The 26516-nt window shown below is 44.1% G+C and overlaps 1 protein-coding gene across 3 annotated transcripts in view; it reads left to right on the top strand.

The window, feature by feature from the left end:
* STK39 (serine/threonine kinase 39) overlaps positions 1–26516 on the top strand; it is a 271016-nt gene that overhangs the window by 76726 nt on the left and 167774 nt on the right. For all 3 annotated transcript variants that reach the window (XM_053918751.2, XM_053918750.2, XM_024579873.4), the window contains exons 6-10: positions 15321–15430; positions 15681–15782; positions 17875–18008; positions 26178–26226; positions 26329–26394. In XM_053918751.2, the coding sequence (XP_053774726.1) occupies positions 15321–15430; positions 15681–15782; positions 17875–18008; positions 26178–26226; positions 26329–26394 (461 nt within the window). The remainder of the gene's footprint in view (positions 1–15320; positions 15431–15680; positions 15783–17874; positions 18009–26177; positions 26227–26328; positions 26395–26516) is intronic.

The following is a 26516-nucleotide window of genomic DNA, read 5'->3' as shown; positions in this document are numbered from 1 at the left end:
ACTGTCCCCATTTGATAGGAGTTTGACTACTTGGTCGGGCAGGCGGTCTCGGAACAGAAACTGGACCCGGGGTGGCGGGTCCGTTGCTGGCATCTGTGTCTGGTGGCAGAGCCGAAAGTGGAGGCTCACGGCAACAGCAGAGCTAGACCGGCTCTCCTTGGTGCTGCCTACTATGTCTGAAGAAATCGCCCATTGCTTTCCCCCAGGCTGTCTGTGCCCTCTTCCTACCTTTATGGTCTTTAGGGCTTGTGTTTTGAAATAAAAGTTAAGTGGGGGAGAAGTTTGCATGTATTACTCTGAATGTCACATTTGTTTACCTTGAGAGTATCATTGTGAGTGTTGTTTTTAAACAGAGTATTTTGCTATCCTGATAGAAAACAGAATTTTTATTAAAAAAAAAAAAAAGAAAACCACTCCCTCTACTATGTATACACATATTCCCTTTCTCAGAACTTTTTGTGAGGAAAGGGAAAGTTAGAAAGCCTCATTCAAACCATGAAAAACTCCCACCCTGTTTTACGGCCAACTAGTGGGAATAAAGCTAATACACTTGGTTCTGTTTCCAACGGCACAAATTTGTGGACGTGATGCATACTTTTTTGACTGTGGATATAAAATCGGGAGCTACAGTCGTGCGCGTGGAGTGCTTCCTGTGTGCCAGGCCAGGTCCTGTGTGCTGATGCTGTGCGACTCATTCAGTCCTCACCAGAGCCTCATGGGGGACGTGCTGCTTTTGTACCCGTTTTACAGATGAGAAGCTGAGGTTCTGAGGTTCTAGATCACATGTGGAATAAGTGATGGAGTCGGGCTTCAGAGCCTGGGACTCCGCGTCCGTGGGATTTGCAGGAAAAGAATCCCGAATCTGGATCGAAATGATCTCAGTTTTGGGTGGAAGACCAATAGCAGTCACTAACTCTTCTACATTTCTGCATAAACTGATTTTCTTTGGGGCTGGGAAACATTTCCCCATTTTTCAAGTTGCGACACGCAGCATCATTTGTGAGGTTTTAGGAGAAGCAATCATAGGTTTCATTTGGTGCAGAATTAAGCCCAGTAGTGACACCACAGTCTTTTTATCCTGGGAGACTTCTGGTTTGATGCAGTGAGTGAAAACCTGAGAACTGTCTCCTCGGGGTTTAAAAGAAAATGCTTTACTTCTCATTATTTCTTCTGTGCTCAGACAACCTGCATGTATGACTTCCTGATAATAAATGTGGTTAGGATGCCTTGGTAAATGTAATCGCTGTTTGCTGCAATATGTGATAGAAGGAGTGGCTCTTTGAAAGTCACGCTTTTCCCACGGCCTTGCATTTTGTTTTCCAATTTGATGCTCTGTCATATTGTCAGGAAGAGCTTAGTGCTTTGTCTGGCAAGTGACTAAGCCAGTTTGTCCGGAATTAATGAGAGCTGGTATTCTAAGCAAACAGAAATTCATATAAATGAGGTACCTTGGGGAGGGCCACTGTAGATATATTTATCTTAGGAGTCTTTTAAATAGTGATCACTCTTAATGTACTATGAAAATGTTGATTTCACAACATTTGTTTTCTAAAAAACTTTCTAGAAGCCTGTTACTACATTATATAAGGCAGAATTCATACTCATTTTTCACTTACTTTTGATTTTTTAGGTGTCTGTGTATATGTGTGAATCTGAACTTCCCATCCCCCATTTCTAACAGAAATCAGGTTTGCTGCTGAGTTAAGGCACCAGAACTCTAGAACATTATCATCACGTCTCTCTCAGTGTATCTGAGGCCATCAGACCAATCATAAGCACTAGGCTTTACACTGTCTAAGGCACATTGGTATGACTTTGAGTAGCATCTTGATTTTCTGCAAGGGAGATACATCCTTAGCCTTTGAATACATTTTCAGCTGTAGTCTGTGTCTCAAACAACAGAAAACCCTATGACTACAACTTCTGCCAGGAAAACGTGCAACCTGACTTAACTTGCTTCCAGTACCAGAGAGTGGTGTGCAAGGTGGAGTTTTTATGCCCATCGCCGTCGGGTTCCTTCGTTGTCCTTCTGTGTTCTCTGGCTCCAGTAAAGTGTACTTTGATGGGGGGAAAGAAAGAGAGTATTTCTTGTGTTGTAGGGAGGACAGGCTGCTGCTTCCAGCAGGTAATGGGGCTCCCTGAATCCTAGTGTCAGAAAGCTTGGGAAGCTCCTGAGGCATCCCTAACAGGGAGTGATGAGGTCATCGTATTTACCAGACTGCTGTGGGTCACATCCAGACTGCTAACTTCTCACCCTGTAACCAAGGTATTTAACCTCTTTGCACCTCAGTTTCCACATCTGTGCAATGGGAAAATGCTAGAGGGTTGAAGGAATTACCACCCATTCCAGTTTAGAATTAGTTTGGTGGCATTGCTTTTGTATTGAAATGGGGGTGGTGCCCTTTAATTATACAGGCTGTTGTAACATCCCAAGGAGGCAGCTAGGGAGGCCTGGCTGTAAGCACCCTACTGACCTCTTGCCATATCATTTTGCTTTTTCTCCTTCTTTACCCCTTTGTATTCCCTAATATTATCAAAGTGAAAAATCTACAGTGCCAGTCTGACCATGTAATTCCCTGGCGTCAAGTTAAAGTCTGTTGCTGATGGAATAAAGTGCCAGCTCCCCCAGATGGCACGTGAAGCCCCGACCTGTCTCTCCCATTACCTGCCCCCACCACCACTTTCTGCTTCACTCCTTCGAGATCCCCCTTCTTTACCTGGCTCACTTCTCTTTCGTGACTCAATTTGGGGCACTCTTCCCTTGAGAAATCTTTTCCCACCCTTTCTCTACTGTCCCCACCCTTACCATGTCTAGCCCTTACCCTGGTGGCTTGAAAGTACTCTCCTTTACACCCAAGGAGATGGCTTGTGACACGTGTGAGTGAAATTGGGTCTGTGTGTCCCCCTCTTCCCTACAGGCCATACACTTACCAGTGGTAGACTCTCCATGGTGTTCATCTCAACACGTCCCGGGAGTACCTGACACCCAGCAGGTGTTCCCAAACTTTTGGGTAGTGTGATCTGAACCACAGGTGTGCTGGGCACCCCATCTCAGCAGGCTGCGCCCGTGCACAGGCCTGACGGTGGTAGAGGGGGTGTGTGTCAGTCACAGCTGAGCGCTCACACAAGTCCAAATGGAGCAGCTTAAGAGAGAGGGAGGCAAAGACATTTAAAATAGTTAGGCATGTATACTAGTGCATACTTTTAAGGCTGAAAATAGTTTTTTAATGACCATTTTTCAGCTCTGATTTTAGGCAAGCTCTTCCTTAGCCAGACGATGATGAAATGATTAATAATGCTGAGGGAGCGTGAAGCAGAGCATGAATTAAGAGACATTGGGCGCACGTAGAAAGCAGAGGACCAGTGCAGATTCAAACCTTTGGGGGCGATAAAGTACTTTATAGTGAACCACAATATATGGTTTGAGTTCCAGGAAGTTTATAATCATGTGAATTATGATTTAACAAACTTGCCAAAGTTCCCATGTATTCTTTTTTTGGCAGGGGGGAGAAGTAAATAATTCAAGTTGATGTGGCCCCTGAATTGGGGTGTTGGTCAATGGTAACATCTGGGAAACCTCTAGCAGGGACTGAGGATGCAGTCGGTTCTGGAAACTTGGTTTTCCATTCCCTCTGTACATCATCGAGGAGAAATGCTTGGGGAGATTTTAAGCAGCTTCCTGTCCCTGTAACAGCTGCCAGCAGTTGTTTGAGTAACAGCTTTAGGGAGTCTCACTGGGTGAACCCAACGGGGGAGAGTGGCTTTGCTGGCTGTCCAGCTGGCTGTCCCGCTGGCTGTTTTCCTCAGCTGTGCATGTGTCGCTGAGCTTCCAGGCTGCACTCCCAGGAGGAGTGTCGCAGAGGACGTGGGGCAGACGGCCTCAGTCGTTCTCCTCCCTCCCTCCCTTCCTTTCTTTTGTCCTGCCTTAAAGGGCCTTCTGTGTCATTCTGAAATTAAATTATTTGTATTTTATCATAAGCTGTTAAAGTCTGGGAAAAACAAAGGTTTTTGGGCTGAGCAGAGCAATTCAAGTCAGTTCTCTGCTGGATCTTTTTTTTTTTTAACTTAAAAATTTTTAGTTTCCCAGAACCTCCATTTGTTAAAAGGAAAAAATGGTCCTTCCCTGGTGAAAAGGTGAACGTTAGGTGTCTGGGTTCCACGCACCCTTGCGCGGCCGGCCGACAGCTACTTCGTGAGCATTTCCTGTATTCCGGGCATCGTTGTCTGAGCTGATGTGGTGGCAGGCATTGGGGATGCTATGTCTACTCTCGGGGAGTTTTTAGTTCAGGTGAAACAGACATTAAACAGCTATGGGATTTAATTTCAAAACTTTGTTGGTGGCTGGAAAGATACCTAGTACAGGGCTCACCGGCCAGTTGCTGCGTGAATTACAGAACACTTGACTGCTTTTAGCAAACTCAGATGAAAATACTGAGCAACAGAGTTTAATGTGTGATCCCCGCGTTTTAGTGACTTTGCAGTGTTAGGAGTTTTATTGTAGATGTATAGTTTTCTTGATCACAGATTTTAAAAACTCCAGATACTTTGAAGATTCTTTGAAGCCCCAGCTAGTCCTCTGCAAAACTATGTGGAAATGATGTAAACTGTTGCTTTAAATACTTGTGGCAACTGGAATTGTGCTATTTTTAATCATCTCCCATAGGGCCCATCTCTTTAAAAGTGTACGGATGGGTTGTTCTGGTTTATTGGAAGTTATTAATAGTTGAGTGGAGATTTGTATGAAGAAGACCACCTGCAGGTATATTAATATGGCATTGGAAATTTAGACTCATTAACATTTGATCTAAGTTACTGTGCCTGTGTTTGCAGATAGGGCCCGCCGGGATCCCCATTGACTCCAGAGCAGGCATCTGCCTTGGGAAATGCCAGTGCCTGTATAGCATGCTCACCCTGTGCTCTCCTTACAGCAAGTCGACCAGCTCAGCGGAGTAGGTTTCACAGATGAGGCGACTGAGGGCTGCTGGGCGATCGGGGGCTATGACTGGCCATGACTTGGCCATGTCTGTTGTTGGGCTTGACAAAGCCGGCCCTTGCCTGGCACCTGTGGCACAGGTGGCCTGGGATTACCGCTCCATCCTTTGTGGCCCTCCTCCCTTCTGCGGCTGCCCCACCAGGTGTGGCCTCTGGCTATAGTCTCACCAGAAATTCACCTGCTCTGGGAAAGGGTCCTGTGGCTCTTACATAGATGGGCAGAGTATCTGCGGTTTGCCATTGTCTTAAGCTAATGCTATCCTTCACCCTGTGTCTAATGAACTGTGTTGGTCAACTGAACCGTGAGCCAAATGTAAATTGACATCATCCACCACTTTTTTCTCTCTCTTTGGCCCTTTTAAGCCTGTGTTGTCTTGATTGTGAGAAGGTTGAAGAGTTGCAAGGAGAGAGGCAGCTTGTACAGCCTTGGCATTTTTACCAAACATCCTTCTGTTGAATTTTTCTTATTTGTCCGTGTGCTCGTAAATTGATGTTTTTGATTCCATGTACAAGGTGCAAGTAAGTGCTTCTTCCTCCTTATGAGTGAAAATATAACTTATCTGAAGGAAACCAGTTGATGGCAATTTCAAGAGCCTGCCCACATGAGATGCCAGTCATGGGGAGGCTTGTTTCTTTGTGCCACTTTTATTTTGAAAGGAGAAAGTCTACCTTTAGGGAATAAAAGGAAGATGCCTTCTGATTTCTTCATTTGCTGTCAGGAAAGGCTATGAAATTGTTATTCTCTGATGTTTCAAAGAAGGTCAGGACTGCCTCTCTCATTCATAGATGGGAAACCTGGATTGGTCCAGAGCAGCTTTGAAAAGTGACTCTCCAGGACTCTAGAAATAGGGCAGGTTGTATTTTCTGACAGTGAGCGCCTTGGACATCATGCCTTGGGTGGCTGGGGGCTGCAGCCCGTAGAGAACCGAGCCAGGTCATTTGCTTGCAAGAAGGAATAAGTGGAGTTGAAAGCGAGGAGTATTACGGGAGGAAAGGAGATTGGGTGAAGGGCGAGGGTTTCAGAAAACTCTTTTCGGTTCTGTCTGGTCCTTCTTGGAGTCCTGTCCTGGCAGGACAGGTGGTGTTTCCCGATCCACAAGGAAGTGGTGCGTGAGTAATTGATTACTAATTGTAGATAAGGCGCCTCCATAATTATTATTGACTTGCTTCAAAGATGAGCAGATTCAGTGTTATCACTTTGGTAACATACCGATACCCCGCACACAGTTGCATTTCAGAGGCTCTCGTGAGTGGGAGGGGAAGGGTCGTGTTACAGACATCTGTGCTGAGAACAATGCTTACCTGCAGCTGGTCTCCTCAGCGCCCTGGCACCTCCAGTGAGCAGCTGTTACTAATGGACTGTTAATTAGGATTATGATTATAAATTATTTTCATGTATAAAAAAAGATTTTGTACACATCTGAGTAATCCCATAGAGGTGTGCCTTGTGTGTGAATTTGTTTGTCCTGCTTGCCACATTAGAATCACGAGTCAGACAGTTCTTGTAGGGTACCATTTTTCTTTTCAGTTCAGTACTCCCCTCTTACCTGTGGGGAATGTGTTCCAAGACCCCCAGTGGATGCCTGAAACCACGGATGGTACCAAACCCAATATATACTATGTTTCTCCCTACACCTATGATAAAGTTTAAACTACTCTTGCTCTGCAGGGCCATTATTAAGTAAAATAAGGGTTGCTTGGTCACAAGCACTGCGGTACCATGACAGTCGGTCTGATGACTGAGATGGCTGCGACGTGACTGATGGGCGGGTAGCATACACAGGGCGCCTATGCTAGACAAAGGGATGATTCACATCCGGGACGGACAGAGCGGGATAGCGGGAGATTGTGTCACACTACTCAGATAGTATGCAATTTAAAACTTACGGATTTTTTTTCCTGGGATTTATTTCTGGAACTTTCCATTTAATATTTGTGGACTGTGGTTGACCACAGGTAACGGAAGCCGTGGAAAGTGAAATCCAGGAGAAGGGAGGACTGCCGTGTTGCCCGTGTACTTACTGTGTCATAAGATACATGCGTGTGCACTGAACTTGTTTCCTGCTGCTACTCTCTTTCCACGCCCACGGTTCTCTCCATCTCAGGGGTGAAGAGGGGAAGCTGTGGACCAGCTGTACTCTGAGGGCTTCCAGTCACACTGAGTCAGGCCACAGCCCCTGGGAGGAAGACAGTACTCCCGAGGGGTGTGTCCCCAACTTGCTCATCGAATCAGCTGGGATCTTGCCACAATGCAGACTCTGATTCAGTGGGACCAGGGTGGGACCCGAGGTTCTGCATTTCTCCAGTGCTCGCAGATGATGCTGATGCCTTTGGTTTAGGGACCCCACTTTGAGTAGCAAGGGTCTAGACTAGAATGTTGAAGATGCTTTTCTCTCCTATTTTCTTAGAATTGTATCCTTCTGTTTCTAAAACATCTAAGTGTAGCCCCAAACAGGAACAGTTGGCAAAAAAATGAGCTAGAATCTTCTTGTAGTGTGTTTTTTACCCCTTGAGACGGCTGTGCATTTATTTGTTTTGATTCGTGCCTCTGGCATTAAAAGCCACACCTAATATTGGAGCTGTTTAAAACTCCAAAATTGCACAGTGCGCTAAATTGTTTTCTTGCTGATTTTTCACCAAGTCCTTTTGGGTATTGCAACCACTTTGGCCTCTGATGCAATGCTTACAGTCGGGGAGCAGTCAGGGAGCAAGAACAAACATGGCTGGACTAGGGAAGGACAGGGCTGGAGGAGTTAAGAAGCCTCTGGGTACAAATACCAGAGTGCTTGGCTGGCAGGAGATTAAGCAATGCGGACATTTATTTATCTCACATAACAGAAGTCTCGGACATTCATCTCGAGGGTTGGTATGGAAGCACATGGATGTCACGGAGGTCATGGGCTCTTCCCTGCCTCCTGTCCTGCACCCCAGTTATGTCAGGCAGCTCGTGTCCCCGTGGGCTACTCTTGCTCCCAGCATCACATCCTCACATGACAGTGTCCCAAGCAGGGAGGTGAGAGGGGAACAAAGAGGCTTATAGGGCGGTTCTTGTATCAGGAGGAAAATTTCCCTACAGAGGCCTGTGCCGAGTTTCCCTCGGATCTCATGGGCCAGGACTAGGGCAGACCCTCAGACCAGTCACTGATGGGAGGAGCCAAGCCCCTTGATTGCCTCGGTCACTACAATTAAAACAGTATAGTATTGGGTAGGCAACAAATAGTGAGCACTAAAATATTGCTGGGAACCTAAAATCTATATTCCCCGCCTCCCATTTTATAGCTTGTGAAACCGTTGTTCAAAGAAGCTATGTAAATTTGCAGGGAGTGCGATTGGGATTGTACGCAGGCCCGGTAGATTCCGGAGGGCCTGCTCGGTGGAAATGCAGCTCCTCCCTTCTCCGTGTCCTCCCCTCTCTGCCGCTTCTCCTCCTTTCAGTTTCCGGGATGGTTGGTGGGAACCTCCCTAGAAAGGGTCAGGACCCCATGGTATGCCTCTGCAGCGGGCCGCACATCCCACACCCAAGCATCACTATTCGGTGTTTTGCTAGTTATGCTCACATCTGTGGTACAATGGAATATCACTATTAGAGTAGAGGGAAAACTGTTCCTGTGAGCAAAGTAGCACTATTTCAGGAGGAAGTGAGCCCAGCCAGTGTTGGCAGCTGCTGTCCTAGACGTTGCCATGTCCTGACTTGGTCCCCAGGGCTCTGGGCTCTGCTTCTTACCCTGGGTGTGCTGAGTTCTGCTGAACACAGCACAGGTACCCAGAGGAGGTGTGGCATCCATCTGGAGGCCTCCAAGTGCGCCCTCTGCTCCACGCTCTCCCCCGCCTGGGTTTGCAGGGATCCCCAGCAGGCACGAGGGACAGCCCTCTCCCATTCCCACTCAGACTCTTCTTGCCTGGAGGTCCGATGACACTCTGAAGATGGCAAGGCTCCATGAGAGTGAGCAGTTGTTCCAATTTAATGTACAAACAAAAATCAAACAGAAAACCCGGTAGAGAAGGCAAGGTTTAATTATACTTAAAAAAATATGTTCAGTATACTGCATTCAGAACTAAAGGTGTCACCTTGTGTTTGCTGCTAATTCCTGGATGCCCTTTCCCCCAGATTCTCTGGGTGAGAGGAGCAAAACACAGAGCAGGGAATGTCACGGCTTCCGCAGTTACGGCATCAGAGGCATCGTCGTCCCACTGTGAGCCAGGCTCCTTGTTCCATCCAGATTAGCTTCCCCAAAGCGCACTTCTGATCGTAGTCTCGCTTCCCACAGGCGCTTGAAGAAGAAGAGCAAGGCGACCACGCGTGGCTGTCGTTTGTCGCTTGTGTGTGTGTGTGTGTGTGTGTGTGTGTGGAAGCTGACGGGCTTCTAGTACTGGTTCCTTCTGACTGCAGCGCTTACCCTGTTGCCGCATCCTTTCGCAGAGTGCTTTCAGCTTCTTTAACTGACCGAGTCACCGGCGTCGGTGGTGTAACAGCTACGGAAACCTGTGGGACTGAGGCGGGCCGGACGCTGGCAGCCCTGGCAGTGTCCCTGGGTGTTGAGAAGCGCCTTTCAGTTTGGCTGATAAAGTCTTGAGAGTCTCTCATGAGAAGAAACCAAACCAAACCAAACCAAACCAAACTGGGAATCAAACCAAATTATGAAGGGATTGTTTTTTGATGATATAAATATGACATTTAGGATTAACGAGAGAACCTCAGTCTAGTTTTTCTTCGTTGGGTAATCACAACTCGATCTTTACTCAGGGAAGAGCTTAGGATCTGTGGAGGATTAAGCCCGTTACTTCATTTTGCATTTCCTTTTCATTACAGAAAAATACACCAACTTTTTCCAGAAAGGGGGTTGAAGCTGTAAGTGGCTGACTGCTCTGAGAAGTGCCGACGATTTCATTTAGACCCTCAATAACTTGCTGTGTAGTCTTTGGCAAGTGATTTAATCTGTTTTTATTCCTTCCTCTCTTTCAATTCCAATAGTCACTAAATCATCATATTTTCTTAAGGATTTGTCTATCCTTTTTCATTTCCAGATTCTCTATTCAAAGACAGGCCTTGTTGCTTTTACTCCCGGGCTGTAGCTGTGATAATCTTCCTTGCCTCTAGTCTTCCTTGTTTCCTGAACACCCCTGAATGATTACTTCCCCCATTTTCTTCTTCATAGAGAGAGCAGCAGCAGCAGTCCAGGGTGCTAATAGGATCGGGTATGGCTTCCCTTACCTGCTACTCAGACTTTGTGGCTGGGCTCCTCAACAGTCCCGGTGCTTCTTTGCATCTCTCCATCACGCCTGGCCTCTGGAGAAAAGAGGAGCTGCCTGGGGCCCCTGCAGCTCTGGCGGCTCCTTCTCCCCCAGCCGCAGCCAGGCACTTGGAGGTCTGAAGGGACCGGTATCTGCTGTAACCCATTTGGAGTACATTTCAGGAAGCTCTGAACTATCGAATGTTGATTCTGTTACTCTCCGGCCAAGTGTTGATTTGACCCGAGCCATTCACTTCACGCACCACTCAGTTCCTTTCACGGACACTAGGAGACGTGGTAGATGTTTGACGTAGGTAGGGGGTGACTGCTCAGCTACAGTGTCAACCCCACGTTTTAAGGAAATCATGTTTCAGGCCAAATTTTGCCATTCCTCAGCAAGCAAGCCCCTAAAGAGTCCTTCTACCTTGTTCTGCTCTTTGTTCTTCTAGGTGAAAAATTCACTGGAAGCAGACACACCAAATGTCAGATGCAGTTTTCTTGTACACTTGTACTTGGCTGGCATCTAGAAGCTCACTACCTCTAGAACTGGTTAGGGATTTAGCTTAATCTTAGGCCTAGCTGGGATCTTTCTTTCTATTCATGCAAGAGTGGGGAGTAAATCTGAATTATTTTAGCCACTCTCTGTGTGCTAACTCTCTTGACTTTTCACCAGTGAAATCCCATTCTAACATGCATCATGCCTGTCGACATGACCATTTTCCTGGGTAATGTCCTTGTTTGCGGCATTTACCTGGCTCATACTTGTTTTACTTAGACACAGAAAACAGAAGTGCATCCTGCAGCTGCCTCTGGCACCCTGAATTCAGTGCTGCCAGAACCTCTCCACACTGGGTATCCTGGGTCAGCAGGCCAGGAGGCCACCTGGGTCATAGTATCACAGCACTGCTGTGTGGTGTGTGTCAATGTATCTTCAGTAAGTTTTAGACATCATAACAACACAGCTGGCAGACTAGTTTTGCAGGCTAAATCAGGCAGGCAGAATTTCTTTATTTTGCTTTTTGACTTAAAAAAAAAAAGAACTTATTCCAACAACAACAAAAAAAGAGGTTTTACGTAAAAATCTTGAAGTTTGGTCTTCTCTGGGAAAATTGGAACATCTGCAACACCCGGTCTACATTCCTCGGCGGCAGCTTTCTTTTCCAGCTGAAGAGCAGAAGTCTGCTTTAGCCTGAGAATGGGCTCCTGGGAGGGCCCAGCACTTCCTGACATCTCCCTGGGCTGAGACCAAGTACCAAGCGCCTGTAATCATTGAGATTGTGCTATTGGTTGTCAGGACCCTCTTCCCCCCTTTACATCCCTGCCCGGCCCCTATAGGTACTTGAGTGTTTGACCCTTGCAGCTGTCAGGCAGTTTTTCTTGTTGGCTCAACACTTGTGCTTTGCTCATGCCGTTTCTTTGGAAGGTCATGTCCTTTCAGGCTCACCTATCCAAATCTTAGCCTCACTTTCAGGGCCAGGGCCAGGGCCCCCTTGGATGCGGAGTCGCACATGGCTGTTACGGTCGTGGCTCCTCTGCTTGTGCACCGATAGCCTGGTGTAGCATTTGGTTTAACACGTTGTTCTGTTGTTTGTCGTTTCAGGTCTTATTTCTCCTACATGGCAATATGTTCCCTTAAAGTCAGGAGACGTATCTTTCTCATATTGTGCATTGATCACTGTGAAAATGTTAATGCTCAGCCTAGTTACCTCGTTTTTTTAAAAAGGCACAGAACAGTACCTTATTGATCTACTTGACAGTTATAGTGAAGCATATTTATACATGGTAAAAAGAAGTAGGACAGTGTTATAAATATGAAAGTAGTATAAAAATAGGTATAACCAAGGAGCCTGATAAGGGAGCAGAGGCCCAGAAAGGGTGTCAGGGCCTTGCTGGAGTCAGGCAGTTGGCGGATAATCTAGCCTTTGCTCTAACCACTGTGAACCCGCCCTTGCCAGCTAGGGCTGTGCCGTTTCCTGGAGGACCTGCCGCTCCGCAGGTCAGGTAGCAGCCACATGGCCAAACCCCGCGGATCCTCCTTCAGGCTTAGCGTTCACACGTCAGAGTAAAACAATTCCCAAAGTTACTTTAGTAGTACACCACAAATTAGGATGCCCATCAAAGTCACCACACCCTGACACAAAGGGGGCTGTGAAAAAGCCCCAGACACCAAGCGTCAAGATGCCAAAGATGCTTCTGTCAAGCAGAATGTCCTCTGCTGGTGGCCCTCCCCTTAGTGGAGGGAGCAGTGGGGACCGTACTGGCTGATGTCAGAACCTCGGGTGCAGAGGCAGCACTGTGAGGGCAAGGTGGAAAACGTAAGCAGGTTAGCAGGGCTGGAGCTCAAGGTCTGCATTTGAGAATAGTGAGAGCTGAGGCAGAGGAGGAAAAGGGAGTCGGATTTGCGTGCTGTGCTGAGGGGTTTTGACTGGACCCTGGGGGAGCTGGGAGGGATGGTCTGGGGTGGTTGCTGGAGCAGGGCTCTGGGGAGCCCGGGGGTGGTGACTTCGGAGGCTACCGCAGGAATCTTGGCTTAACCCAAGGCAGTGCAGTGGGGAAGGAGAGAAATGGATGGATTCAAAAGAGGTGAGAACCTTTTTAAAAGTTACAGGATGACACCTTTCTTTCTGGGGTGAGATGCAGTTATTCCTGGAGACAGGAAGTGGGGCTGGCTAACTCTGCAGCCTTGGATCCCATGCGTCCAGAGAGATGTTCGTGGCTTCTGACTCGGGTGTCGCTGGCTCCACTCCCTTTGGCTGTGTGGATGGCTCCCTTAGGAAACAAGGACGCTTTTCACTGTTCCTGCTCGGCCACCTCCTTCTCAGTGTCGTATGTGAGCTGTCTGCACAGAATATACCAGTTTTCCTGTTTACACAAGCACACTATGTACTTTGGTCAAAATGTCCTGTTTCTCAGTACATACAAGTCTTTCTGCATACACATTAGCCATACATAGCATCGAGCCGTGTATTTATTCTGGAGTCGTAAGTGTGAGTAGATGTTAAGAGTGGTGTTTTCTGCTTATGGAATTTTTTGTTTGGTGCTTTAAAGACGTTTAACCATCTGTTTATGACTTTAAAATGAGTGTTCTAAGTGGAAGCTATGAATAAATACGTGAATCACGAAAGATTTATCGACGGGGTATGGTCAGTAAGGAATTCCTACCATATATCTTACTTAGCTGTTTTTGCAGCTTAAAAGGAAGTCTAATGTAATCAGATGCTATTTTAAAGAAATTTAAAAAAATCTAATATTAAATGTAGATTTTTAAATCTGTATTATATCTTTTAGGAAAGAGTTTGAGGTTGCGTCAACCGTATTTAAAATAATCTTTTTTTTTTCCTTAAAGCAACTTTTACCCACGTCCTTAATTATTGACAGATGATATATATTTATATACTATTATGTTACAAAGCCATTTTAATAAAAATGGAATGTCTGATTCATTGTTGAACTTTTTTTCAGAAATATAAGTTAGGTTGCAAAGAATACTTTTGAAAGCCTTATCATATTCTTTTCCTCCAGCCAAACAAATGATTCAATTCACCTTCCTCTTCCAAAAGAGAATGAATTTTATCTTCTTCTCCCTGCAGATAACTGACTGGTTCACAGCTTCCAGAGATCTTTTTTCCCCCCACAAGCTTCATTTTTCTGACTGCGATGTGAAAATTCTGACTTTTAGAGTTTGGCATATATGTGCAAATTAAATTTTATAGCATTTTCAAAATATACTTCTCAATACTAATAGGAGAGTAGCTGTTGGAACAAAGATTCCATTTGCCAGTTTTTATTCCGTTTGCTTGTAGTTGACGTCCATTGGGATTTGAGTAAATTTAAATGTAAATAAAATGAAATAGTCAATGTATTTCAACCTAGGGAACAGTGTTGTTGCATAACTCAATACTACAGACCTAAAGCTAACGCTCATATATTTTGACCTTGGTTTGTACTTGATGTTGTTTCTTGGTAGTGGCTGACACCTGGCAATCAAAAAGGGGGCCAGCAAAGGAGAAGTATATGAGGGCAGTTTGAAGGGGCTCACACTGCAGGGTTTTGAGGTGTTGACTGCCCTTTTTCTGACTGTTTACCCTCTTACTGTCGAGCTGTTCTTGAGTTGGCTCTTACTGATAGGTCTCTACTGGCCCTAAGTAACTGACGTTTACTAACTGATTTTAGCCTTCAGTAAAAAGTTAAGAAATGCATGCGTTAATAATCATTGGGTATTTCCTTACCTCCTGTCATATACAAACATCGTTTTTTGCATATATGCATGTATGTATATACAGCGCATGTAAATAATTCATTTTCTCACCAAAAGAACTTCTAGTGGATATGAAGAGCAGTATTACTTCATTCCATCTATACCTAGGAAAATTGTCCAGAAGGCAGACACTGGAAATAAATAAACTTCGCCGATTGAGCTTTTCCTTTGTGCTGAATTGGTACATGGAGACAAACCCGGGCATGCTGGCTCTCAGTGTCTGGGTTTGTGGGTTTGCTGTTACGATTTTGGGCTACGGTGTCAGAGAACACTGTTTAAGCAGGGGCCACGGGGATGTGGAGAACGGATGTTATACATCCTTTATTTTAAAAAATAATTTACTTCCTGAACATTGATGATGTTGAATTAAAGAGGCTAGAAAATAATCACAATAAAAGGAAAACAAAAAGAAACTACATGACATACTGGTTTTATTGCCTCTGGTGCTTTTCTTATAAACTATTTTCTAAAATGAATCTTAGCTAAATGCTGAGATTCTTTACATTTAGGGCTTTGGGAATGTGAGCTTATATTTTTATTGATGTAACCATTTGTGGTTAGTTATGACTCTTGATACCTTTTTGGTGGGAACTGTAACTTGGTTTGCTGAGCGTTGGGACCGGTGGGCTTGCTAACCCATCACCATCACCGTGTTCTCTAAAGTGCAGCGGATGGCGGGTGGCAGGACCGCCCTGGTGTGTAACTGAGGGAGCTCCATGGTGTCCGGGACAAGTCACCACCACTGTAAAGCCCATCAGGAAAAGCGGTGTTCGCAAAGTCAGAATTTGTAAACAGTGATGTCTTACATAAAATAAGGGTGATTTTTTTTTCCCTTTCAGATTTTGGGGTAAGTGCATTCTTAGCAACAGGGGGTGATGTTACCCGGAATAAAGTAAGAAAAACCTTTGTTGGCACCCCGTGTTGGATGGCCCCTGAAGTCATGGAACAGGTAAAAAAAAAATGATGATTTGATTGATATAGTACAGTAGTACACATTAGTAATATACTAACACTTCATTCAGATCAACATTTTACTAGAATGTGTCATGTGACTAAGTTTTCATTCCCAGTTGCTGGGCTTTAACGAACTAATATCAAAGGTGCGCATTCACAGCTGTGGACTTCTGACACAATGTGCGCTTCGTGACGTGTGATGGGCCTGTTGTATGATGTTGGTTTTTTCCTGGTTCCTTTCTTAGGTGAGAGGCTATGACTTCAAGGCCGACATGTGGAGTTTTGGAATAACTGCCATTGAACTAGCAACCGGAGCAGCGCCGTATCACAAGTATCCTCCCATGAAAGTAATTACCTTCGGAAATAATATGTCGGGTTTGAAATACGATTTCACGGAATCTATTCTGTAGTCCTCTTAAACATAGTCATTTTTCTCTGAGACCTGAGGGGAATTAATGGAGGAATGCAGCCAAGTTAAATGTTGTTGGTGATGTTCTCAGTGGACAGAACAGGACAAAAGTAGTAAAATGCCCGGCTTTGAAGCTTGCTTTATGTTCCTAGCCCAGAGCTGAGGAAAGAATGTGGTCAGACCGGTCGATGGAGTTCGGTGGCTGTGAATCCCGGCCATTACTCTCTTGATAGCAGAATATCCCCAGCATCCCAAGGAAAATCTAAAAGTAGATTATGGTGATATCATCTTTGCAGATGAATTTCCCAAATTTTCAGGCCTTTTAAAAAAATGGCCTGTAAATTTACTTCTGTTTTCATAGTGTCATATTGGTGACTCATTCGGGATAAGCAAGCCCAGTGTTTTTAGGAAGCAGCGTACATTCGGATACTGTCTTCACATTTTCGTTACTCTAGTAATTGGCCTATATTGTTATTTCTCTTAGTTTCTGAGAGGATGGTATCAGGGCGAGTTTACCCAACTGGATTTTGTTTTGAGGATGAGGTAGTTAAGTAGAAATTGTGAAGGTATTTTACAGAAAATATGGTCCATGTTTGTTTCAACTTTTTCCTAGGAACATATTGGAAAAATTGAGGAGGATTAAAGAAAAATTCATGACAATAAAAAAGTTAAATAATTTCACTGATTGAAAAGTTAATACATACTTAGTGTTGAAAATCTGGGAGTACAAATAAGAAGAAAACAATCACTTATAGTCTCATCAACTACAGATAATCCATGTTAAGGTTTTAGTGTGATTCATTACATTGTTTTTCTCCCCTTTTATGTGTATATTTTCACGTACTAAGATTTTGCTGTGCGTGCCTGATTTTGTTAGTAAGTGAGGTATAAGCGATCGAAGTTACCTTTCACAGGAAAAGCACTGAAGCAAATCTGAGGATTTTTTCCTTCCATTTGGTTTTTCTGTATTATTATTATTTTTTCTTATTTCTTGTTTGCTTTCTTTCCCGGCTTAGTGTTTCCCACCTGGATGCAGAGTCACATTGCTAATCCCAGCCTAAGTCCTGAGGACTTTCTTCGGACTTTACAGTTCTCGCCTTCTTCTGTTTGCCATTATCCCCCACAAACAATAAGCTGTCACTTTAATCCTTCATCTATTCACACATCTAAAAAGTGTTTGAAAAGTGGCTTGGCATGTATAGCGTTTGCATAAATTAAGGCTGATTTATGCATTAATGAGCTTTATTCATTGTATAGGTCAATAGTTTACTACAAATTCTTAAGCAAATAATTTTGATGTGTGACAGGGTAGAGTTTTTACTTTTTGATTTGAAGCTGTGTTTTGTTTCTTCCCCTCTGAGAGCAGCTTGGCCTTTTGCTCTGGTTATGGTTTTTAGCAACTCGGCTGCATTTTGGCTATCTTTCTGTGTCTTTAACTCTCAGTTTTGCCAAGCCTATAAGTGACTTTCTGTATGTTTCTTTCACTTAAAAAAAAAAAAATAAGGAAATCATGTGTTACCTTCTGGGATGTTGCGAATTTATTTTTAGGGTTGGTAATGTTACAGGAGCCTTGAGTACAGGCAGTTCCCTGCTTATGAATGACCTGTACTCATGAACATTCACTGCTTCTCTGCCCGCCCCCCCATGGCCCTCTTGCTCCGCCTCCCCCTTTTCCAGCCAGAGCCCTGTCTTCACTAAGCCCAGGCTGGAGCTACGTGCTCCTCCTCGAGGCTGAGTGGGAGCCAGTTCCCAGGAAGCTCTGTCCCTGTGCCTTTGGGAGATCATTCTTAACACATAGAGCAGATTTTGTAAGTTCTGTCAGCGCAATAACAAAAAGGTTAAAGGGCACATGAACAGATTTGCAAAGAGAAATGAATACTTTCAATACACATTTTCTGTAAAGTTGGAATCATGGGGAAGCACGTTTGTACCTAATCAAGTCTGGTCTTTGATGTTTTGTGAAAAATTAAAACCCCAGCTGTAGCAATTGCTATACTGAGGTTTTGTCTTCGTGTTTGTTTCTGCTGCAGGTGTTAATGTTGACTTTGCAAAATGATCCACCCACTTTAGAAACAGGAGTAGAGGATAAGGAAATGATGAAAAAGTACGGCAAGTCCTTTAGAAAATTACTTTCACTGTGTCTTCAGAAAGATCCTTCCAAAAGGTATGTCAAACTTGGTGGATGAGTTATTGACCTGGTCTGAATCACAACAAAGCTGTGTTTGTGGGGGGAGGGGCAGTGGAAGGCTGGGTGAGGATACCTGCAAGGTACTTCTAGGTCAAGGGAAATCCTGCCCTGACCCCCAGGTTTCCAGCCTGTTAGTGGAAGACAGCACGGGTCCAGAGGGAAAGAAGTAGACGGGGAGAGGGGAGAGGCAGAGGAAAATTTTTAGTGTCAGTAAGATTCACTGTGCTTGTTAGGTGTGGGCTCTGCCATCAAAGGAAATGAAAAAACAAATCAAAAGAAATTGGCAGCAGTGCGTTGGGAAGCTGAGCTAATATTCTGCACTGTGTAGGTTGAGTTGACCTCTCAGGATTTGAATATCCTGCTAGCTCCAGTGTAAACCAGGCAGAGCTATTGAATTTTACATGAGCTTTTAGTTGCAGAACAAGTTGTTTGTACTGTTTAAAAGATTATCAGTAAAGAAGATTAATATTTTTGCATTGGAAAGATTAATCACGCAAACAAAAGTAAATTGTTTTAAATTAACTTGAGAATTTGCTCATTATTCTCGGGCGATCACCCCATGCTGTAGTGTGTTTGAGTTTGTTTCTTCCTTCTTAATTTCTGTGGCTTTGCAGTATTCTGAGTGGTAATAATAGAGCAGGTGTCCTTTATCACTTAAAGGAGAATGTGAACCACACACAGGCCCGGCCCAGTCAGAGTCCCTTTGTAGGGCTTGGCTGTGTGTGGCACCGTCCTAACATACAGTGAGTGGGATTTACAGGCCTGGGAGTTACTTGCTACCCTTGTCTGCCCTAGAGTCCAATTTGATACTAATATTTTAAAATGTGAAAACTGGCTTCTTCTCTGAAGCTTTCTTTTTTAGGGAGGGACCCTGCTTTTTAAAAAAATTCCTTTATTCTTATCTTAAATTCTTTATGAAACTCAAGCCTTTTAGCTTTACACAGTAATCTACTGTTGGAGGAGGCCACTACCCTTCTCTATATTGAGCACAGTTGACATTATTTTACCCATTCTTTGTGGCTACTCTCTTCATTCCTTTATGTTTTGCTGAATTTGCCTTCAGGCTTTTCTGTGTCAGTCACCTTTCTCAGGGAGTCAGGTCTGAAGACGACTATTAAGTATCTTGAAATTCTTTATTTTAAAAGGGAGGATTATTGTATCACACTTATAGACTGTTTCCACTTAAACATCTCAGTTACCCTTCTTATTTGATTTGTAAGGCTTGTTTTCCTCTGAGGTTACAGTGGTCTTTCATTAAGGTTACTTCCTCACTCTCTAGTTGGGTGGAAACACTCCTAGATTTTAATTTTGTTCTTCAATACTTGCTTGCCTTCCCTTTGTATTTGGTGTCATCTCCAAACACAAATTATTGGCATCACCAAGGAAACAGTTTAATTCTCCAAAGTCCATTGAGAGAGGTACTTGTCTTCCCAGATGTGTTATTACCGATGGTCTTTGCGATGCTTGAGCTGGTTGAGATCCCACCTAGTGGTGGTGATGTGTAATGCCACACGATTCCAGCTCTTGCAGTAAAAGATTCTGCAGTGCAGAATTGTTCGTGTGCTTAATGGTGTAAAAGTATCTTTCTTGAGAAGATTTGTAATTTGGTCAAAATAAATTAGATTAGATCATCATACATTATATTTAACAAACCATCCTTAATTCTTAATAATCTTGAAAGTCTTTATAGGTTTTATTTATTTTATGAACTCAAATATCAGGTTTCCAGGACCACCCCTGCCCTCCCCCCCACAAATTTCTTTTAGAAAAGAGCCTTACATTCAGATTTTTGCATACTCTTTCCCTCAGAATACTCTCTTAGTAGCGTTAGTAATCTATGAAGTATTAGTAGTTTAAGGACTTCTGTTAGATATTTTTCCTGTATCATAACCTATTCTCACCAGTGCGCAGTTGTCCTCTGTGACAGAGGGCACACACTCCCCACATGATTCTTTCTTTTAATGAACAGACATGGGTGTGGGAAGTTTGGGGAGCGGGGAGCTTTATGAAGTGCAAGAATGGAAAAAAGGGAATATGGTGAATTATTTCTTAGATAGGGTGCAATTTTAAAATAGGTATTCATTCTTGAATTGGTAAGGCAACATTAAATTACTGCATAGTTCTAAAGAAATCGTGGACATTTCCTACCTTCTCTACCTTTGCTTATGTTGTCCGAGGGTTCTTCCTTTTCCTCCGTCCCCCTCCCACCTGTCTTGCTAGAGTGAGATACCCCCTGGGTGAGATTCCTAGCTCTGCCTTATTGTCACCTGCATGACTTGGTTTCCTTGTCTGTAAAATGGGCCTAATAACACTTACTTCGTAGGATCCTATGAAGATTGAGTGAGATAATACACTCAGAACGGACAGCACAGTGCCTGGGGTTCCTAAATATTCAAGAGATAGCGATTGCCATTCATTATTTGCCTTTTTCTTCCTGACTGGAGTTTTTGCAAAGTTTAGTTTTCCTGCCGTATGTTGAATACATGTCCCTTGGAGCACATTTCACACCGTGTACATATATTGACTTACATACCGATTTCCTCCTGAGCTTGTAAGTTTTTTAGAAAGGCAGCCTGTGCCACTCATTTTTATGTTTTTCTGTCCACAGTGTCTGGTCTGTCTTACTTATTCAGTGGCATTTCTGGAATAACTGGAGACGCTTTGGTGTTTGCAACTTGGGGATGATTTTGGACTCACTGAAAAGAGTTGCAGAAACAAACCTAATTCTAGTTGGTTGAGGAGTGAATGCAAGATTTTTGATAATTTATTTGTTGCCTGCATATAGATTATGTACTTGTAATCTGAAAGCAGTTGAATGGTACCAAAACCCTGGCCTTGCTGAGTACCTTTTTGCAGAGAATGAAAACAAGTCACAGGACAACAGGGACCAGGACAGAGTCCCTCCTGAGCAGGAACCCTCAGGCTGGCTGGGAAGGGGTTGTGCCTTCTCTCACCCTGGAGACTAATGGAACTTTCCTTAAAAAAGAGAGTTGGCATGTTGGAGCCATTTAAGTCTGTGTGCTCTGCATAAGCATATACAAAGAATTATTTATATTCGCATAACAGAACATGTTGCTCTTTCTTTAAAAAGTGAGCCTTAATCTTGTAGATTACGTGCTTCCTGTGGATGGCAATATAAAAGGAAGCAGCATTTCCTCTGAGTAGCAAGTGTGTGGATGTTGCATAGATAAATCCATTAGAAACGAATAAAACTTGAATATTTCATTTGGGGGGAGGGGTGGAGGGAGAAATGCAGCTCAGCCTGAGGTCAGTGAACTATTAGGAATTATAATGCAAATTGTTAAAACTACTTAAACTGTGCCATATTCATCCCGAATCCTTTGAAAATTGTTTTAAGTCTCAGTGGACTTGGGCTCATCCATATGTATTAACTGAATTCTTTAACAGATTTTCTTCTGAGAATGTTGGTACTTGCAGATTCCCGCATTGTTTTCAAGGATTTAAAATCGAATCATCCTTCAAAACCAAGACCATTATTTTGGTTGCAGGTATAACATGCCTCATAAAACAGTGTGTGTATTTATACGACATTGTGTTGCCTGATCATTGTAGCAGCCACGTAAGACGCAACTACTTACAGAATTCCTTCTCCTGTAGGATTTAGCTAAGGGGCAGGCAGCACTGGTGGTTCCATGTTAGCTCTACACTGGCAGTTGCTGTGGCATAAAACTAAAACAAAACACACAAAAAACTGAAGTCAGGTGGGTGGCTCAGCTTTCCCACCTCAGCTTGCCTCACACCTTCAGCATCACTTTCTTCTCTGTCTCATTTTCCTCATTCTTTCTATTAGAAATGCGTGAGAAACAGAGGCAGGGGGAACCGGGTGATCTGATCCAAGTGCCTTTATTTGATTCTGTGCCGAGAGGCAGGCTGAGTCGGGGTCCACTTCAGCACCAGGCGGGGAGGCAGCAGTGGGGTTTTTTAAAAGAAAAAGCTCCGGGTTTGTGAGGGGTAGGAGAGGGGTTAATCTCTTGTTCTTTCAGGAAGGTGCCTCAGGGTTCCAGGCTGTGAGCTGGGACAACAGGTCAGATAAAGGGCTGGGCTGTTCCTAGGTATAAGAGGGTCAGTCTGGCCACCGGGCTGTTCCCAGGTACAGGAGGGTCAGTCTGGCCACTGGCTATCGTGGCTGGCGCCAGGCATCTGTCGCATGTGGTAGGAGAGAATTTCAGCGAAGCCGCAGGCTACCAAGTGAGTTAGGACAACTGAGTCATAGGCAGTCCAGAGCGTTGGAATCTGGCCTGACGGGGTCATTAGCAATCTGGGGGTTGGGGAACTGGCCTGGCCCTTTCACCTTCCTGTTCCATTTTTCCATACTTTCTCATGGGGTCAGTTTGGCACATGGATTTGACTCCAAAGCTATAGATGCCTGAGCTAATTTGAGCACCAAAGGACCTGCTATTTAGTGCTCTTCGAGTACAAATCATCTATTGGTTAACACAAGTTATTAAGTCTATAAAAAAAGGATGTGCCTATAAAAAAAAAATGTGCCTTCTTTAAGCCCTTTCTCGATCCTCATGTCATTGCATTTATTGATAAAGGCTAAGAGTGGAGTGTAAAGAAAGGAGTTTCCTCTGTAGCCTGCTTTTTTCCTTTACAGTTGGGTTGCCATGGAAATGACCTTGCTGGGGAAGGGAAAGTATTTTCCCAGCCCTGAGTTTCAAGGTATGTCTGGCATTTCCCAGCCTTCGCTCTACATTGGTCCTACACTTGACCCTTAGTGTGCAGAAGGAGGAGTTGGGGGTTCAGAGGAGAGATGGGAACATTTTGGCTCCCCACCTCAGTATATCCACTGTGTACAGACTTCCCTTATTTATTTATTTATTTATTTATTTATGGTGGGGGGCTAGCATGAGTCTCATTTTCATGACATCATTCTGCTACTTTTTACTGTATTGAACAGATACTTAGACTATAGGTGCTAAGTCTTGCCCAAGGAGTTATGGTTCTGTGTCTGAATGGCTAGTAGCATTTCTTTTACTCTGTAGTTTATTGTGATATGACATTGACCTGTGGCCATTTTCTGCTCTGTGCTTGGCACGGGGTATATAAAAATGAATACTGTGTGGTCCATGTCGTGGAAGGGGTTATATAGTCTAGTGTGGCGGTGGGTGGGAGGTGGGGACACGGGAACAGAAAGTTACAGAATGGGAGTGTGGCTGGATTGGCATGTGAGCACGGAGTAGGGAGCAGTGAATTTGACTTGTAGGAACTGGGAGGAGTGTCTCTGAAGATGCTGACATTTAAATTGGCTCTTGACCTCTGAATAAAGGCGTGCCAGTTATTTACAAAAAATGGTAAAGCAAGAAAAGCAAGTTGTGCTTTGTCATGAAAGAACATGGTGGGTGAGCATATCATGTTACTGGAAGGTAGAGTTCACGTAGGATGTGTTGGGAAAGGAGGATGGAGAAGTAGGAGCCTCTCAGGTCACTGAAATCTAGTAGGACAAGTAAGAAATCAGGTCTCTTTAGAGGCTGAGTTTAGGGCCACTGGAGATGCACACAGTTTGTACATCGTTGCACTCAGTGGTGTTTCCTGATTCTTTTATGTGCCTGGATGGCGAACTGGCATGAGGAAGAGAGAGGTGGCAGCGAGTATAACTGGGAGGCCGCGGGAACGGTTTTGGCCACTGGAAATGAGCATTGCAACCAAAACAGTGACTTTGAGTTCTTTAATCGCCCTAATTGTCCTAGGTTTCTTTTCACTTTTAAAACATTCAACCTAAGCTATTTTGTATGCCTCTTGGTTTTTTAAAATTTTGTGTCATGTTTTGAAGTTCCAAACATGGCAGCAGATCTCACTCGGTCCTTTGTCTTTTGAGTGGCTCTGCTACTCCGTCCCTCGGTAGCGCTCCGCCTCCTCCCAAACACGGTTCTGACGCTCCTCTTCCAGTCCAACCTCACAGTCTCTCATCTGCCAGGTGTCAGTTGCTGAAGGTCAAATTTGTGTCTTTCATTTTCACTTCTCCTATAGTGTATCTAGCATCCAGCATAATGCTTGACAGGTAGGAGATGCTCAATAAATACGTATTTACCAAGAGAGAGAATGACAGGATGAATTTGGAGTAGCTGAAGGCCAAAAACATTGCCGGTGATCAGTAAGAAGCGTACACATTAAAATAACAACCAAAGTTAAATCGTGTGAGAGATTAGCACCATTTTTGGTTCCAGTGGCTGTTCAACAAGGTACATATTCATGGATCTGAATGAGCTCACCAAGGGGTTTGGCACACAAAGGGTAAACCGCGCCCCCCTGTTATTTAGACCTTTGTTTACTTAAAGCAACGAGCAATTTGCTGCTGTTTATTGCAGTGGATATGGCCATCGAGGGGGGGTCCTTTTCAGGAACCTATAGCCAGGGTTCCACTTGGTCATGAGGGAAAGAGCAGTGATGATTTAAATTTCTGTTCTTTGCACAGAAACACAGTTTAGGCCCTTGTAGACTTAGGCAATGTGTGCATCGTTGCACTGAGTGACATTTCCTAATTCTTTTAGATGCTTGGTTTTGGTCCCTGGACACATTTTAACAGAGCTTCCTGGTTCCAAAGAAGTAGTTTCCAACATCCTCAAATGTGAGAGCCCTTTCGAACTTGCACCGCCTCCACATAACACTGTTTGCACCGTTGCTAATCATCACCCGGGAGAACACCTAGACGCTCATAATGGTTCTCTCCCTCCTCCCGTTTTTTTTTCTTACGAAAATTTTAAAGCATACAGAAAAGGCAAAAAACCAGTACAATGTTTACTTCTGTACTACCACCTAGATTCAACAATTATTAACATTTTTCATATCTGCTATGTTTATCTACATTTTACTTGCTGAACAGTTTGAAAATAAGTAACAGACCTACTGCTTGAGCTTGCATTCCATACAAATAGAGACCTGTTCCTACATGACCACAGTACTTTTCCACATCTGAGCAAATGAGCAGTCATTTCCTAAAATTGTCTAATACCTGGCATATTCACTTAGCTCTGATTACTTCCAAATGTCTTGCGTAGCTTCTCCTTCCCTTTCAAACGCAGGATTCAGGCCAGGGTCACATGTTGCCTTTGGCGTTATGTTTCTTTAGTCTTTTAAGATCTGGAATGGTACCCTCACGTCTCCCCTTTTCCTCCTGGACACTGAGTTTCGAGGAATCAGGCCAGTTGTCTTGCTGACTATCTGTAGTCTAGATTTATGTGATTTTTTTTTCTGCCTTGCTGCTGGTTTTAGAAGGAACTGTCGATGAAAGAAGCTCCGCTTTTTGGAATAGTGCCAGCTAATACTCACCAGAAGTAGAAACTCAGTATTGTGCCACCTCCTATGAAATATTTACTTAAGGCAAAGATGCTAATAAAGTCATCAGGTAAAATGTTTTGGGGAACAGGATATTCATATAGAGAGATCGCAGGCCTGGGGACCAGCCAGTGAAACCTAGCGTCCCTCCTGGTGAAATCACCTGACCTCATGTGCCTCTGACCTGCTGCAGTGAGATGTGCACAGCGACATCTGGGTAGTATTTTCCCCCAAATGCTCGATTCAGCCTGGTCAAGCTTTCAGACCTGACGTTGAGTTAACAGGAAATGAGTTTGCATTTTATTAATCACCATCACAGTTACCTTCCCCTGAAGAACAATGAGTGGTCCCTGTACACTGGAGACAGTGTTACTTGGTGGGGGGGGGGGGGGCGGGCAGACAGAGCTTGCATGCACGGTGTGTGGACCCCCGTGCGGTTCCTGCCTTTCTTGGGGAATCGAGCACTGTGGACTGTAGTTTCTCGGTAGAATCATACTGCAGCTTGTATGGCTTCTTAATAAATGTAGGAATTTAGCTCAGGGATGTGTCAGTGTGCCGCCTTTTAGAAACACTGCATTCGCTCAGTGAAGTGTGAGGGCGGAGGGTGGAAAATTGCCCCAAATAGTTAACTTAAGAGGAGTGTGTGTGTTTTGCAGTAGAGGAGTTTGGAAGGAACTGGAAAATTAGCACTATTTTATATGGTGCCAGCTTATGATTAATTTAGTGTCTGGTTTTACTATTCTTAAAACTGGTCTTCCAGAAAAACGCTACGATTAAGTTGTTTCATCAAGGCAGTGTATTTATCGAGTGGTCATTGTTTCAACTCTTGATTTATTATTGATCTTTCAGGCCCACAGCAGCAGAACTTTTAAAATGCAAATTCTTCCAGAAAGCCAAGGTAACATGCTTAAAAACCCAAGTAAATCTCCAATTTTGAAATCACTATGAATTTCTATGTATCGTGTTTGATGTTAAAGTGTGGGGAATATTTGTTTTGCAGAACAGAGAGTACCTGATTGAGAAGCTGCTTACAAGGACACCAGACATAGCCCAAAGAGCCAAAAAGGTAAGCTCCAGCAGCCCTCCTGACCCAGGGAAACAGACCCACAGAAGAGGGAGGAAAGAGATTTCCACATGCTCAGGATATGATTATTTGGAGGCTCTGTGATTAGTGATTTGCTCACGTAA

Source organism: Desmodus rotundus, chromosome 2 (genome assembly GCF_022682495.2).
Source record: "Desmodus rotundus isolate HL8 chromosome 2, HLdesRot8A.1, whole genome shotgun sequence".
NCBI classification, from domain to species: Eukaryota; Metazoa; Chordata; class Mammalia; order Chiroptera; family Phyllostomidae; genus Desmodus; species Desmodus rotundus.
This window is presented reverse-complemented; position numbering and strand designations above follow the sequence as displayed.